General features: G+C 42.8%; 1 protein-coding gene across 2 annotated transcripts in view; it reads left to right on the forward strand.

The window, feature by feature from the left end:
- KLHL18 (kelch like family member 18) overlaps window positions 1–4388 on the forward strand; it is an 84494-nt gene extending 80106 nt beyond the window's left edge. For both annotated transcript variants that reach the window (XM_069095915.1, XM_069095916.1), the window contains exons 8-10: window positions 91–195; window positions 1011–1122; window positions 2116–4388. In XM_069095915.1, coding sequence (XP_068952016.1) covers window positions 91–195; window positions 1011–1122; window positions 2116–2502 — 604 coding nt within the window. In that variant the 3' untranslated portion in view covers window positions 2503–4388. The remainder of the gene's footprint in view (window positions 1–90; window positions 196–1010; window positions 1123–2115) is intronic.
- The last annotated feature ends 11693 nt before the right edge of the window (window positions 4389–16081 follow it).

Consider the following 16081-nt stretch of genomic DNA (forward strand, 5'->3'; position numbering starts at 1 on the left):
GTGTGTGTGTGTGTGTGTGTGTGTGTGTGTGTGTGTGTGTGTGTGTGAATGTGAATCACCAATGCCTGCTCTACTGTGCTTTTGTTTCAGTGCCATGGGAACAGTTGTATTGGATGGACAAATCTATGTCTGTGGCGGATATGATGGCAATTCCTCTCTCAACTCTGTGGAGACATACTCCCCTGAAACAGACAAGTAAGAGCTCCCAGCCCAGCCCAGTGCTTTCTCGTACCTTTCCTACATGAACATTTTGGACATGTAGCTAAAGCTAACATCCAGTTAAATGCCACTGATGAAAAATGGTTCAAGGAATATGCTGCTTTGATACCCAAAGACTTCATTTGCTTCATTTAACTTTATGTACTTATAGAAATTCAGGACCAATGCTTTGAATGAGACAAAGATTTAATAAAAGTTCACCAAAGTGGGTGGCCAGGTAGCACAGTGAGTAAAAGCACTGGCTCCAGTGTCGGGATGACCTGGAGATCGAATCGGGCTCAGACACTTAGTACCCACCCAGAAACACCTGGCCGTGTAACCTTGAGCAAGTTACTTAACCCCAATTGCTTAGGGGCAGCCAGGTGGCTCAGCAAGTAAAAGCACCAGCTCCAGCGTCGGGATGACTTGGGGATCAAATCTGGGCTCAGATACTCACTATCACACCCAGAAATAACTAGCCGTGTAACCTTGAGCAAGTTACTTAACCCCGATTGCTTAAAAAAAACAAAAAAGTTCACCAAAGAGAGGAAGAATTGAATAGATTATTTAAGTGAAGGGCAATATTAACTGATAGTCTTTGTTTTGTTGCAATGCTTTGGTTATATTGCTAATGTGTGGCAGCAAATATGAGAAACTTATTCGAGTTAACTTTATGATGGAGATCTATACAAAGCTTATGTTGTAGACATAGTCAGTCCTGTTAGTTCTAACAGCCTGTTTCTGAAGGACAGGGAAGCCTAGCAGGTAACGGAATCTCATGTATACTTTTCTTGTTTGATCGTCTCTTAAAGGTGGACAATAGTGACCCCAATGAGCTCAAACCGAAGCGCAGCAGGTGTCACTGTGTTCGAAGGCCGCATATATGTATCTGGAGGACATGATGGTTTACAGATATTCAATAGCGTGAGTCTCTGTTTCTTTTGGGTTCAGGGCACTTTATCCCCACCCCTAAAGCATGTGTTCCCTACTTCATTAAGTATTAGTGTGTCACCTGAAAAAATGAGGCCAATGGGTTGCTTAAGGAAAACAAGGTTTGGAGGGAATACAGGTTACCTCACTCACTATATAGATATCTCCCAGCTTCCGGAGAATTAATACAAGTAGAAAAGAAAAACAAAACCAAATCCCTCATTAGCATTTCCCCCATTCTAGCTCAGAGCACATTTTCTAGCCCTCTTTTCTTGTACTTTTCCTAAAGGCAACTAATATTTATTAGGTCACCATTATGTATGAGACAGGCTCCTGTTAGCTAAATTTCTGAGCAGTTTTTTGTATCTTTTGATTTTTTTCAATTTTATTTTTTAAAACAACATAACAAACCAATGTAAAACCTCATTGAAAACAGTCTTCGATTTTAATGACGATAGTGTTTCCCTTATTCCTCCTATTTCCCCTTCTGTTCTTGGTCCCCTCCTATGATATGTCCTTCTTTATAGTGTTCAGTGTACATATTGTTCCCCTGACTCTGCTTTCTTTACTCTGCATTATTTCATCCCCTTGCATAATTTCTTTATATTCTTCACATTCTACAAATCATTTGTAGTGATCCTAAAATTCCCTTACATTAAAGGACCATAGTTTGTTTAAGATTTTATTCTGTTTAAACATGTAAAATTAGTGTTTCTTCTAGAAAAGGCTAACCTGCCCTTGAAAAGCATGCTACACCATTCCCTTGAGAAGCAGGGGAGCAGTATCAGCCCGACAGTATGACTGAGGAAGTCGTGGGTCAGATAGGAACCATGGCCTACCAAAGGTCAAACCACACATGAGTAGCAAAGCTTAGCCTAGAATCCTCTGGGCACCAGAGGGGAGGCAGTCATGTTACAGGGCCACTGGAGAGCACAGATTCACCTTAACGTCCTTTGACGCTTGTGTGCTTGTCCATCCCCACTACAGGTGGAATATTACAACCATCACACAGCCACCTGGCACCCAGTGGCAAGCATGCTCAACAAACGTTGTCGTCACGGAGCCGCCTCCTTGGGGAGCAAGATGTTTGTCTGCGGGGGCTACGATGGTTCTGGTTTCCTCAGCATCGCTGAGGTCTACAGTTCTGTGGCAGACCAGTGGTATCTGATTGTCCCCATGAACACACGCCGGAGCCGGGTCTCGCTGGTAGCAAACTGTGGGCGCTTGTATGCCGTGGGAGGCTATGACGGACAGTCCAACCTGAGCTCAGTAGAGATGTATGACCCAGAAACGAACCGCTGGACGTTCATGGCCCCCATGGTGTGTCATGAAGGAGGGGTTGGTGTAGGCTGCATTCCCCTCCTCACCATTTAAAGCACAAGTGGGACGTGTGGGGTGGGGTTCAAACCATGGGTTTATCCTTCAAGTGACAATCCTGGGAAGAAGCGCGTCACCTAGGGCTGTAATGTGAAATCACAGGAGGTACAGTTTTCCAGGTGCTTAAGTCATCACCACATGGCCCTCTGGCCAGACAGGCCGCAATCACTGAAGCGCACAACATGAAGCCGCCATCACTGGGCCTTCCGTGGCTTGCTATCTCATGGTGCAGCACCCTTCTCAATAGCTGATGCCCATGAAGCGCTCCGTTCAAACCCAGCCCCCACACTCCAACCTGCCCAGGTGGGCCCCTAGTCCTTCCTAGTTTGGCTTCATGTCCAGAACATTTATATATGTCTGGCCATTTACCAGCCACAGTGTGTGGGATTTGCCATAGAGCAGCTGCAGTGGCCCAGCCCTGCGTAATGTGTGTGGGCCTATGGTTGAGAGAAGGTGTACACGCTGTGTGTTTAGGGCAGATGACCCTAGTCTCAGTGCAGTATATTTAATGGCGGCAGCTTGTCTGTCTGTTGCAACAAAGCATATTCCTTCTACGATAGAGTAGAGCACATAGGATTATATCCTTGCATAGAGGCATGAAGGGAAACTGATAGGTTTTTCTCATGTTTTGGTTTGGGGTTTGAATGTGGTTTTTCATCTTGATCTGGACAAAGCAAAAAGAACTTGGAAGTGAGACTGAAGAATATGAACTTTTTTCTCTCCTCATTTTGGAAAGAAAATTGAATTTTAAAAAGTGAACCACTTACTTGGGTTTGCAGAAAGAAAAAAAGCAGATAAAAGACACAAGCAGCAAACCTTTGGATAAAATGGAGAACTGCCAAACATTCAGAGACGCACTTACGCAGATGGGAAAAATGACAGATTTTCTGGGACTTGACATGTGCATGGAATCCAAGCTGTGCTGTGGCCTGTACTGTACCAAGCACTGATCTGTGATCTAACCCAGTTTCGAAGGCTGACATTTGAAGTTGAGAGATTTAAATTTGTCCCTGGGCTGGACGTGCAGCCTGTGGGGAGCATTGTGCCACAAGTGCACGGAAGTTTTTAATCATAGGTGCAGCGGGTCTGGAACCTTCTGCTCCCTGCTCAGCCATCGACCGCTTTTCTTGGTGCTCCCAAGAAGTCAGCCAGGGCTCCTAGGTCCTTCCATTGCTCCATATTCTTTAAGGACAGACTCACAGCTCTTGTTTTTATTCGGCTTCTTCAGTTTTCCTTTATTCCCACTTTTACCTTCTAGTTGTTAAGAAAACAGCAGGGCTGTATCCACCCTTCACTTTTCAGGTCTTAGTTCCTGCATTTGTCCTTTTTATGATGTGTACACATGTGACTGTGGTAGCTCTAATCCTTCAAAGCTTGGATACTTCCTACCAGCTGCTGGCTGACTGAATTCAGTGTCCTCAGCTCGCCCATGCGTCTGCTGTGCTTCCAACTGGTCTATAATTCCAAGGCTTGTCTTTTTTTTAATGTCCTTGGTGGACTAGTAATGCAGACCATTTGGATTTATGCAAGGTGGGTATGTGTCATGCAGAACACAAATGTTAAAAAAAAACCAAACATCCTTCTTTTACCTCTAAGTTTCATACTTCTCTGTGTTTCCATAGCTCTGCCAATGGCCTCACAATGAGATTGTAGTCTCCCGTCTCCTCCTAGTTGGGACCTTTGACATAATAAAGTGAGATTATGAACAAGAGAGCAGCCTGCAGACGGCTGACAGTATTTCTTAAAGGACTTTTACTACAGCAGGGAAGAACCCCCTGATTATTTCTGGGGCTTTCAGGGGAGTCAAAGGCTTTCTCTGTCCCACTGTCTTTTGTAACAGAGCCAGAACAAGTTGAGAAAATAAAATGAAACTTGTAAGTGTGTGCATGATGGACTTTTCCTTCAGCTTCTGATGTCAAAATTGATTTCATTTAAAAAAAAAAGTTCTGCTAGAAGGCAATAGAGGTGAAAATGGCACCTTCTCCTTGGAGATTCAATGGTAAGATGGTCATTGTTTGGGCCTGATGGAGTTAGAGAATCAGACTGGAGTAGTCATAGGGGAAAGGACGTCACAGAGAATATCTAATCCAACTTCTTTACTTTGATCCGAGGCTCCAAAAGATTAGGTGACTCAGCCAAGGTCATACAGTATTCAAATCCAGAGTCTTTGGTTTCAAGGCAGCATTCTCTTCCATGCACCATGATCCCTAGCGCTTCCTTGGAGAGTCTTTCATTGGACTCTCCTCCTTTCCCAACTGATGGTCCACACCAGACCTGTGTTCCACATTTGGTTTGGTTGGGAAGTTTACCCCATCTTATGCCCATATACCTCACCATTAGAGGAAGTAACTATTCTAAAAGAAAACGTATGGACTGGGTCTTTGCTATGAGAAATAAAATTTAGAGTTTTTGTTCATTTTTAAAACTTACTATGATTGCATACAAGTTGTGGTACTCAGGCATTTTTTTAAAATTCATATCAATGAGAAACTGGCTTTGGCTAGCAAGTACTGTTATCTTATGTTGTGTTTATACTGGGTGTATTACAAAAGAGACCAAAAGTCTATGTTTCCATTTTGTAACAAAGATTGTCATCATTTATAATTTGGGGTTTTTTTTTCTTGTTTTTTCCCTTGTAGCTTTTGAAGACAATATCTTAAAATATAGCACCATTAACTATCCATGGCACTCATAAATCTCTAGATAACTAAGTCCAGATACACTGAACAGCTTTGGATGAAACACACATAGGCCAGATTGTAATTTTTCCATTAATGACTGAATTTTAGTCCCGAAAATGATGTCTGCTAACCCATAACTATGCCATCTTATCTAGGTCTACACGATGCACTCTGGTAGTCAAGATTTAAATGTACGGGAAGCCAAGTTATTGCTTTAGTTTTCACTCCTGATACAGATGACCATGTGAGTGTCTTTTCATACTCTCTAGTCAGCTAGACTGCCATAGAGGGGTATCTAGTCTCATGGCTACGTTTATGTCATGAGAGCCATACCAGTCTGGTTCTCAGTGTTTTAAATCAGTCACATTGACACCATTAAAGAAGAGAATGTCCCTGAGAAACTTCATTCATCCATTGAGATTTGGTAGGACTGAGGAGCTCGGTAGATTATGGTCTTACACCACACCAACTTTCTGTTAATGAAAACTTAGTTGTGCTTCCCACTTTTCCTAGAGGTGAGGAAGAGGACCACAATGATTTCAGGCTAAGACGAGCACTTTGCTGTGTAGTTGTGCCTCCCTTTCCCACACACCCCCATCTCAGAAATCAGCCCACCCAGCCGTCTGATCAGTGTTAGCAGTGGGGGCTACAGACCAACTTTTTGACCTGACAACAGAACCTGACCAGAAAGGACTAATCCACTGTTCACTTGATTTCCTCCTGCCATTTGGTTTTCTTTTTATTCTACGGAATGCATGCCTTTTTGTGTTGAAAAACCAAAGAGAAAATAAAGAAGCAAAACAATCTTATTACCTTCTTTCCCTTTTGCTGGCTCATCTACAAGGGTTGCAAGGAAGGGGAGGGGAGGGGAATACAAGTTGGAGTTTTGGGGAGTGACTCCTCTATCAGGGGTCATGGACTGTGCAGGAAGGCACCTTCTCTGCAAGTCTGGCATGTACTCTAAAACTCAGAGTCTCAGAGAGTTGCCTGGAAGATGGAGAGTTTAAGCAGCCTACCCAGGGTCACATGGGCAGTGTGTGTCCGGTGGGACGTGAACTCCAGGCCAGCTCTGCCCGCTATACCATGCTGCCTGCCCTGTTGCTGTGTCTCTCCCCTCCTCTCTCTGTATGTTATAGGAGATACAGTGGTCTTTAATTTTGGAGAGAAGGATCTAAATCTCCTAAAAGCATGAGTGCAGGTGAGTAAAAGGACAGACAGTTTCAGTCACAATTCTCATTCCAGTTGTGACTTCTCTCTAGGTCCACATTTAACCTCTAGCTCTTCTAGCCTCCAGCCAACTGAAATCTTCAGAGCGATTCCACAATAGGGTGCTGGTCATCACTATGCTAGCAGGCTGCATTGTGTAATTCAGGCTCCCTCTCGACTTCCCCCAACTTTGTGTACACCTACCCTGGGCACCAAGTCACAGAGGACGGAAGTAGGAATTCAGCTCGATACAGTCCAGGACACATGTGAAGTGCCTCCAGGCATACTGCTGTGTGGTATTTGGAGGTCTTTCTGGCTGTCCTCTCCTCTCTCCCCTCTTCTGCTTTGTCTCCTGCCCCTCTGAAGGTGAGGACCTTCTCAGTTTCTTTTGCTATCATGCCTCTAATTATTGTTTCCACTGGGCCCCTGATTGCTGTACCCTCACTTGATTACCTCATTGGCAACAATGACTTTAATTTTCATTTCTATGCAAATGACTCCCAGATCTTTCTATTTAGCTCTTAACATCTTTCCTGGATTCCAGTCCCCAAATCAACTACCTAGTAAACATTTGGAATCAAATGCCCTGTAGGCATGCCAAACTCAGCATGTCTGAAACATTCTTCCCGGAAGCACACCCCTTCTGCAAATTCCCTTTATTTCTTTCTAGGGCTACACTATCCTAGTAACCCAGGTTCACAACTTCAGAGTCATTTTTAACTCCTCCTCCTCCTTCACCTCACAAATCCAATTAGTTGCCAAATCTTGTTGATTCTACCATCACAGTCTCTCTTTCACCCATCCCCTTATCTCTACTTATAAAGCCAGGAGCCTAATTCAGGCCCTCATCACCCCTCACCTGGAGCTCCCAGCCTCAAACCTCTCCCTTCTCTGATCCATCCTCCACATCTGCAGAAGTGATATTCCTAAAGCATGTAAGTGATCACATCACTCCGCTACTCAATAACTGGGGGCTTCCTGTTAGCTCTAGGATCAAGTATAAATTTCTCTGATATTTTAAGGTCTGACAAGCTGGCCCCAATCTTCCTGGCCCACATGTCTGGAGTACATTTCTACTTCACCTCTCTGCCTCTTAGAATACCTACTGATGGAGAGAGACATCCCCAGTATTGAACACAGTGACTTACACATAGGAAGTGCTTCATGAATGTTATGTAGATTTTGATTGGCCATCTTATCTGTATTGTAGAGTTTGTAGAGAGGAGTAGAGTATAAAGATTGGAAAGATAGCTTGAGGCAAGGTTGGGAATGAATTTAAATACCAAACATCAGTTACACTTTTTCGTGGAGGTAATAGGGAGCAGTTAGAGTTCATTAAGCAGAAGGGGTGGGCAGGTGACATGATCATACTTGATTTTAGGATGAACAGAGGAGGTGTGTTCAGAGTGTACAAATCCTGCCCTCCAGAAGCTGACAGTCTAATAATACTTGGGCACAGTCATTCAATCACCAAGCATTTATTAAGTGATTGCTATATATTAAGTAGGGCAGCCAGGATAGAGGACAGAGCACTGGGCTTGGAATCAGGAAGACCTCTTCCTGAATTCAAATCTAGCTTTAGACACTTACTAGCTGTGTGACCCTGGACAAGTCACTTAACCATGTTCCCTCAGCACATCATCTGTAAAATAAGCTGGAGAAGGAAATGGCAAACCACTCTAGTATTTTTGCCAAGAAAACCTCAAATGGTGTCATCAAGAGTCAAACATGACTAAAATGACTGAACAACAGTATGCCAAGCTCTATCTCAGTGGCTAGTGATATGAAGACAATGCATGAAACAATCTTCCTGCAAGGAGCTTGTAATGCCAAGTATGGTGCAGGGTAGAATGAGATGGAAGTAAAGAAGAGAGCCATATTATGGAAATTTGAGTGGGAAAAGATCACTTGGAGCTGAGATGATGAGGGATGGTACTTTAATTTGGCCTTGAAGAGAAGAAAAGATCTTCCACAGGTAGAGCTGAAGATACAGTTCCAGACATGGGTGATCAATTCTGTGGCTGAGTAAAGGAATTTCTAGAACCAGGGATGATGAGTGACCAAGTAGTCTGGAACATAGAATGTGGAAAAGTAAGTGGTGTTAAATAAGATACAAAATAGAATAGAGACAGACCATAGAAGACTGAATTCAAATGTGTCTCGTGTGTAGAAATACTTAAGTACTTGACTTTTTTCCCAAGTCAGTCACCCTACTCTGAATGGTGCAGGAAGCAGCTCCAGGTCATTTAAATAACCCCACCCAGTTAACCAAAGAACTGCTTGCAAGGTTCAAAAGAACCATTTGGGGGGAATTTAAGAGTAGACCAAGAGGACTCCTCGTCAGTCTATGAAATTTACTCTCCATGTATTGAGGTTGAAGACATTCTTGGAAGGTGCAAGGGGAGGTGTTTCTGATCACTGGGCAAACTTCTGTAGGCTAAATGTCAGCAGCACTGATGCACAAGGAAGAAATCCAGAGTGGAGTCTTTTGTTTGGCACCACGTTAGAGCTGGATCCAGGGAAGACCAAGAAAAAAGGAGGTCTGGACTATCTTAGAGCTACAGTATTGGCAGCTGTCTTAGAGCTAGAGGAAAGATTTGTTAAGTACCATCCTGATAGTTATCTTTAAAAAGGGTTGATTATCTCCCTCTGCTGGAGACTTGCTGGTAAAGCAATCCTGAACAGGACGGTAAAGGAAACTACTTTAGGAAGTTGTTATAGGCACTAATAGGGAACATACACACATTATCACCGTCACCATCACCATCACCCACTACCACCAATTTACTGGGAACTGCAGCCAAAAAAACAAAATTAAAAAAAAAAACCTCAGTTTGAAGAGGGCATATACCCATGGAGGGTATGCTGATGAAAAGAGGCTGCATGTGTTCTTCTGGAAGGTCAGTGGGAGACACTAAAGGCCTGGGCACTGGGGCACAGCCCTGTAGTCCTGGTACAGGGGAGCCTTGAGGCTAGTGGATCACTGGAGCTCTGAGCTGAAGCATACTGAGCTTTTGAGGTGTCTCTATATGGTTAAGTACCTGAGAGGGAGTGACCACCAGGCTGCCTAGGGAGGGACAAATCATTACAAGGGAGAAAATCTTCCATACCAGTGAATGGTCGATGGCCAATGAATGGGTCTTTGTACTTCCAGGTGGCTGAGATAGGGAGACCTAGTCTTGGAGACAGACTGCAGGACATACCTGATTGGACCCCTATGAATTACTGTAGTTTTATAGGCTATATGGCAGGCCTATGAATGTTATTCATAGGTAGATGTCATTATTTGCTAGATACATGATATAACCCTACTTGTTTCTGTGACCTGTGCACCAAAATTGGCTTATGGAATATTATGATTGGAAAAGGAGGTGCAATGACTATAAAATGGAGTAAGTTATAACAAACAGCCTAACAGCTACATTAATATATCTGAAATAAGGAAAGACCAGATCCTTCAAAGAGAATCTAGTAAAAAACATCAACAAGACTCACACAGGATGAGAATTCATAAATATACTGCAGTTCATGATTGAGTTGAACTGAAAAAGGATATGTTCAAATTAACTTTGCAGATCCATTGTATTGACCTTTAAATAAATCTGTTCATTCTTCGAGCTTTGTGAACCTTGTACTGGCAAAGTAACATGGTGACAATGCAGTGAGTTCTCTCAGATAGTGATGTCCTCAGATTATGGGGCTATGGGGAATAAACAAGAGAAATGAGAACTCCATACCTGGAGAGGGTAGAATTTTCATATTTCATATATTTTATATTTACCTTTAACTTACATATTATTTTCTCTTTGTATAGAAAACCCCAGAAAACTTGCTCTTAATGGTAGAGTGTTGGCCAGGAGGAGAATAAAGAATGCTGTCACCTTCAAATCTGTTCCAAGTGCCATCCCCCTAGTACAAGCTCTCATTACCAGATAGGGAAGTGGCCAGAGTGCTTTACTTGGAGCCCCAACTTCTGAATCCTGAATCCTTAACTTTGTGGCCCAGAGGGTGGCATTTAACCTCTCAGCCTCAGGCTCCTTAATAGCACCTATATTGTTGAGGGTTGTTGAGGGAAGATCAAATAAGGTAACAGATGTAAAGCATTTTGCAAAGCCACAATCACTATAAAAATGCTAGCTATTATTACCACCTGTCTGTAGAATTGCTATAGTCAACCTCCTAAATAGTCTCTTCCTTCCTCTACTCCTTGCATCTCCATTTCATCCTTCTCAAAATCCTTCCACTTTATCCAGGGTCATCTCCAGTCATCCTGATCTATATATTGTCACTGAACCCGATGACTCCAGAGGAGAAAGTGAAGCTGGTTACTTTGCCCAGCTCTCCCTCACTTAAATCCAATTCACTTGCAAGTCCTGGCATCACCTTCCTCATGTCATGGTCTTCTTCAAGAATGAAGGACAAACAATATGCTTCACACACTGCCAGGCTAATACTTTTCATATATAGTGATAGCATCCCTCCTGTTTAGAAGTTGTCAGTGCATTCCTGTTATCTGCATAGAATTCCAGTTCCTTAGCCTGGCGTTTGGAGCTCTCCACAGTCAGGCATCACACCACTCTTTCTACCTTATCTCCCCGACCCATTCTATGCTCCAGCCACACTGATCACCCTCTCTGTGCCAGTCTCACTATATGCAGTTCCTTCCCACTCATTCATGCTCCTCCATATGCCTTCAATATGTTTCCCTCTCCTTCTTTGCCTCTTCATTCCAATCCATTTTTTTAACTTAGTTCAGCTGCCACCTCTGTTCTCCATAAAGTCTTCCCTGAATCCCTATTCAGTAGCCAAAGAATAATAAATAATGACTTTCCCTCTAAGGTCTCATATAACCCTCTGTTTTGCATGTAAACTTGCCATATAATATTGAGTATTATAGCAACCTGTATTGGGACCTTTACCACCATTGCTTGTGAAGCTGAGCTCCAAGAAACTCCAAGAAAGAAATTATATCTAGGTTTTGTATCTTCCCCAGTGCCTAGCCAATGCTTTGCACACACCAGACACCTGGTGGCAATAGCAGAAAGGTAATTAGGGATTTGGAAGTGGCACATCACGAAAAACAGGCATCAAGTGGGCAAGAGGTTTAGGGCCCTCTGTTTTGAGCCTGCATTTAGAGGTCAATTCAACTTAGAAATAAGTAGAGAATGAAGGTTCAAGTCCACAGCAATACTTCCCTAAATGTGTCCCAAGGAACAGCTGCCAACTCAGGAAGCATAAAAGCTAGGTCAGATTGCATGTGTGCTGATGAATTAGAAGAGGGAAAAGATCAAGAAAACTATGAGGTTATTGTATAAGTCCAGAGGCGAAGTGATGAGGGAATAAACTGGAAGAGGGGAAATGAAAGTAGAAAGGGAAGGCTAGATAGGAAGGGATTCCAGCTACTTAATAAATCCTCAATGACTATGATGAAAAGGTGCAAGCAGAAATTAGGATTATAGGAGAGACTGGAAGCAGTATAATTCGTGGTAGACTAACAACCGAAGCACACAGTGGGCATTTTCATCCACCACCTATGAGCTTCCTTTTAACTCACTGGGGAGGTTAAGAAGTAGCACCTTCAGAGGCTTCAAGGTCCTAGATTCTCTGCCCCTTCCCGAGGTGGAATCAGATAGCAACGAAGCAGAAAAAAATTTCAAATTAGGGCTTCATGGACAACTTTCTATTTCCTCTTCATCCAAAATCTGCCCCCAGAGATAAAAAAAAAATAACTTCAGTTCTGCTTCTCTGACTTTACAAGTGAGGAAGCTCAGGCCCCAGAGAGGTTACCTGATTTGTTTAAGATCATATGGGAATTTAGGAGCAGAGCCAAATTTCAAGCCTAAAACACTTTCCTTCCTTTCAACTCAGAGAACATCTGGGGCAAGGAGGTCCTAGCAGACAAAAAGATCATACAGGTGAAAGAGTATCTTTTAGACTAAAAGAGTGTGTAATGCTACCTTGGCATTGCCAAGGAGATCAAGATGCTGGGGTTGAAGGATCACTGGTCTCAGGAGGATCTCTCCTAGTGTCTCCCCTTCTTAGTTTCCTAAAGCTATTTCTGGGTATTTTTCCTTTGGTCTTTGATTGACTAGCTAGTTGCACTCTTCTGAAGAGATTAGGGGACAGGGGTAGAAAGAGAATTTGGCCCTGGACATTAGGATGTGACCTGGCACCCTCAACAAAGAGACAGCAACCCTTGGCACACAACAGGAGTGATGTGGTGAAAGGAGTACAAGATCCAGAGACAAGGAATCACCTCAGGCACTTTCTAGCTGTATAGCCATGAATAAATGACTTCACTTACTCAGCTTTGTATTCTCATCTTTCAAGCAAAGGTCCTACTAATTGTGCAGTCTGCCTCACACAGTTGTTGTTAGCCAAGAACATAGCTTAAAATGGTACAGAATTCAGAGCTATTACCGTTAAGATATCTGTTGCTGGGATCTGTTGATTCAACCTCTGCAACATCTCTCAAAACCTTTTTCTTTTTTCTGTTTCTACCAGGCTATCCATATACCATATACCATATGTTGTCATTTCTTGCCAAGGCTCAATGTCCTGGAGATCTCCCTTAGCTCTACTCCTGACTCTTAAGGCTTCTATCAATAACTACATGAAAAAACTGCCCAACTAGCTAAGAATAAGAGAATTAAGACAGCTCTGAAGTTCTATCTCATGTTCGTTGGATTGGCAAAGATAACAAAAATGGAAAATGATTGTTGTTAGAGGGAATGTGAAAGAACAGAGAAAATGAGGTTGGTGGACCTGTGGATTGGTCCTACCATTCTGGAAAGCAATTCAAAACTGTACTCTACATAAAAATCAAGGAAGTATACATATCCTTTCACCCAGCAATACCATTACCCTCCATATAGCCCAAAGAGACTATTTTTCAAAAGAGGAAAAAGACCTTTTTGTGGCAGGTGAGGGAAAGGAAACCAGCAAAGATGATTCTGGGATTAGAAGCAAAGCACCCACTTTGCTTCCATTTTTCTGTTACCACCTAAAGGAGTAGCCCATGGATATTTTTGTAAAGAGAGAGCTTTGTTTCTGTCTTTGACTTGCTTGGGTTATATTGCCCAAGGGATGTCTGGGGCAAAGGCTATGAACAATTCCCAAATTCTTTTCCATGATCGTTCAACCAGTTTCTTCTTTTCATTTGTAACAAGAACGTCAAGATTAATCCTGATCGTTTGTGTCCACTCATTGGTTGCTAGACAAGGAATCTCACATTTAGAATCAAGGTAAACTAAGTTAATATTTCTAGAAGACTTGAAAAACTGTGCTTTTCAGCACCCTCTGTGCCATTTTCTGCCATAGTTGTTGAAGAAGCAGAGCAGTACAGGCACAGGACTAAGGGGCATTTTGTGATTTTTCTTTGCTTTGTTGGTTTCCATGGCCAAGATCTCATTATCAAGCAGCTGACCTTCTGGTCCTCAACCTCTCTATGCTGAATTAATCTGGTCCCCAGAAAAGCTGTATTCTATGTTACCATCATCATGCACAAAGCCCTCCCTTCATGGTAGAATCTGCCAAAGTGTTCATTGTACCAATAGAGTCTCCCCTGCACATATTATGTATGTTATACTTAGCTCTGCTTGTGTTTTCTTCTCTCCCTACCCCACTCCTACTATACTGTGTGTACTCCATTAGATCAGGAGCTGTCTTAGCTAAAGTCTGTGTCTGTTCTGTACTCCATTGCTGCTCAAATGCTTATTGTACTGTATTTTTTTGCATAATATTTAACAGGGATTTGGATTGCTGGGGTCCAGGTTCTGAAGTCATCTTTCAATGACAATCATTTCAACATTCCCACCACCCCCCTTCCCAAAAAGGAAACTAGTTTCTAAAGTTTTCCTGTTCTGTCCTAATGAGTTCATGACTAAATTTCCATCCTGTTGTAACTCCCTGTAGCAATCTTCACCTCTCTCATTCCCACCTGGCTAAGGGCTTATTAGTAGTAAAGAAATAATTTGAGACTAGGGACTGGTCATCTTGCCTAAGTGTCCAGTCTTCAAGTTTTGCTATATTAATTATTGATATTAAATTTTATTGTGTTAGTTAATTATATTTTTATGTTTATTATTAACCACAATTCTCTCTGTCACTCAGGTTCAGAACAAGCTATCTTTTTAGAAATGCCTTCTTGATGCTCTTTTCCTCATTGTGGTCACTTCCCAATGGCTCCTCTGTCCTCCATAAAGCCTTCCCTACAGGGAGGGGGGTGGAGCCAAGATGGAGGAGTAAAAACAGGAACTCTGCTTGGGTCCCACTCCAACGACCTCCAATACCTGTAAAATACGACTCTAAACAAATTTTAGAGCTACAGAACCAACAAAGTGACAGAGAGAAACAAATCTCCTACTGAAGGCAGCCTGAAGGCCAACAAAAGGGTCTATCGCACTGGCCTGGGAGCCAAGCACAGTCCCGCATGAACTGCCCACAACCAGACCTGGGGCAGCTCCAACCAGTGACACAAAGATGGGCCAGAGCAGACTTCAGGAGAGTGAATCACCAGCATCTGTGGTGGTTTCCAGACTTCTCAACCCATAAATTCCAAAGGGAAAGTGAAAAGTCAGTGGAGAACTCTGTTATAACTGGATGACTGAAGAGCATGGTCCAGCCCATGCCCCTGGAGCAAGAGGTGTTAGAGGAACCGCAGCAGCAGCAGCTTCATGGCTGCTTCTGGAGTTCCTGGCCTGCACATAGTAGGGGGTCAAGTTACCATTCAGAGGGCAATTGCTCTTGCTTTGACTTGCTTGGATCTGGATCATGGTATTGAGTGGTGGTCCTGGGGTGTGTGGCCAGTGTGCCAGAGCTTGTAGTGACTGTAGAGAGAGCACCCTCCTGAGATCTCTGACAACTGTGAAAACCCCAGCGATTTGGGAAAGAGCTCAAAAGTCAAGTAATTGACTGGCAAGATGAGCAAGCAGAGGAAGCACAATCAGACCATAGAATCCTTTTCTGGGGACATAAAGGATCAAAACATGGAACCACGGGGCGGCCAAGGAGCACAGTGAGTAAGAGCACCAGCCCCAGAGTGGGGATGACCTGGGATAGAATCTGGGCTCAGACACTTAGCACCCACCCAGAAACACCTGGCCGTGTAACCTTGAGCAAGTTACTTAACCCCAATTGCTTAAAAAAAAAAAACATGGAACCAGAAGAAGTCAAAAAAGTCAAAATTCCTGCACCAAAAGATTCCAAGAAAAATATGAATTGGTTACAGGCCATGGAGGAGCTCAAGAAGGATTTTGAAAATCAGGTAAGAGAAGTGGAGGAAAAATTGGGAAGAGAAATGAGAATGATGCAAGAAAATCATGAAAAGCAAGTCAACAGCCTGCTACAGGAAACCCAAAAAAATCCTGAAAAAAATAACACCATAAAAAATATACTAACTCAAATGGCAAAAGAGACCCCAAAAGTCAATGAGAAGAATGCCTTAAAAAGTCAAATTGCTCAGATGGAAAAGGAATTTCAAAAACTCACTGAAGAGAATAATTCCTTCAAAATTAGATTAGAGCAAATGGAAGCTAATGACTTTATGAGAAATCAAGATGCTATAAAACAGATTCAAACAAATGAAAAAATAGAAGGCAAGTGAAATATCTTATTGGAAAAACCACTAATCTGGAAAATAGATCCAGGAGAGATCATTTAAAAATTATTGGACTACCTGAAAGCCATGA

The sequence above is a fragment of the Petaurus breviceps genome, unplaced genomic scaffold, assembly GCF_028583685.1.
Source record: "Petaurus breviceps papuanus isolate PSGF00001 unplaced genomic scaffold, PetGlider_PUasm1.0 227, whole genome shotgun sequence".
NCBI lineage: Eukaryota > Metazoa > Chordata > Mammalia > Diprotodontia > Petauridae > Petaurus > Petaurus breviceps.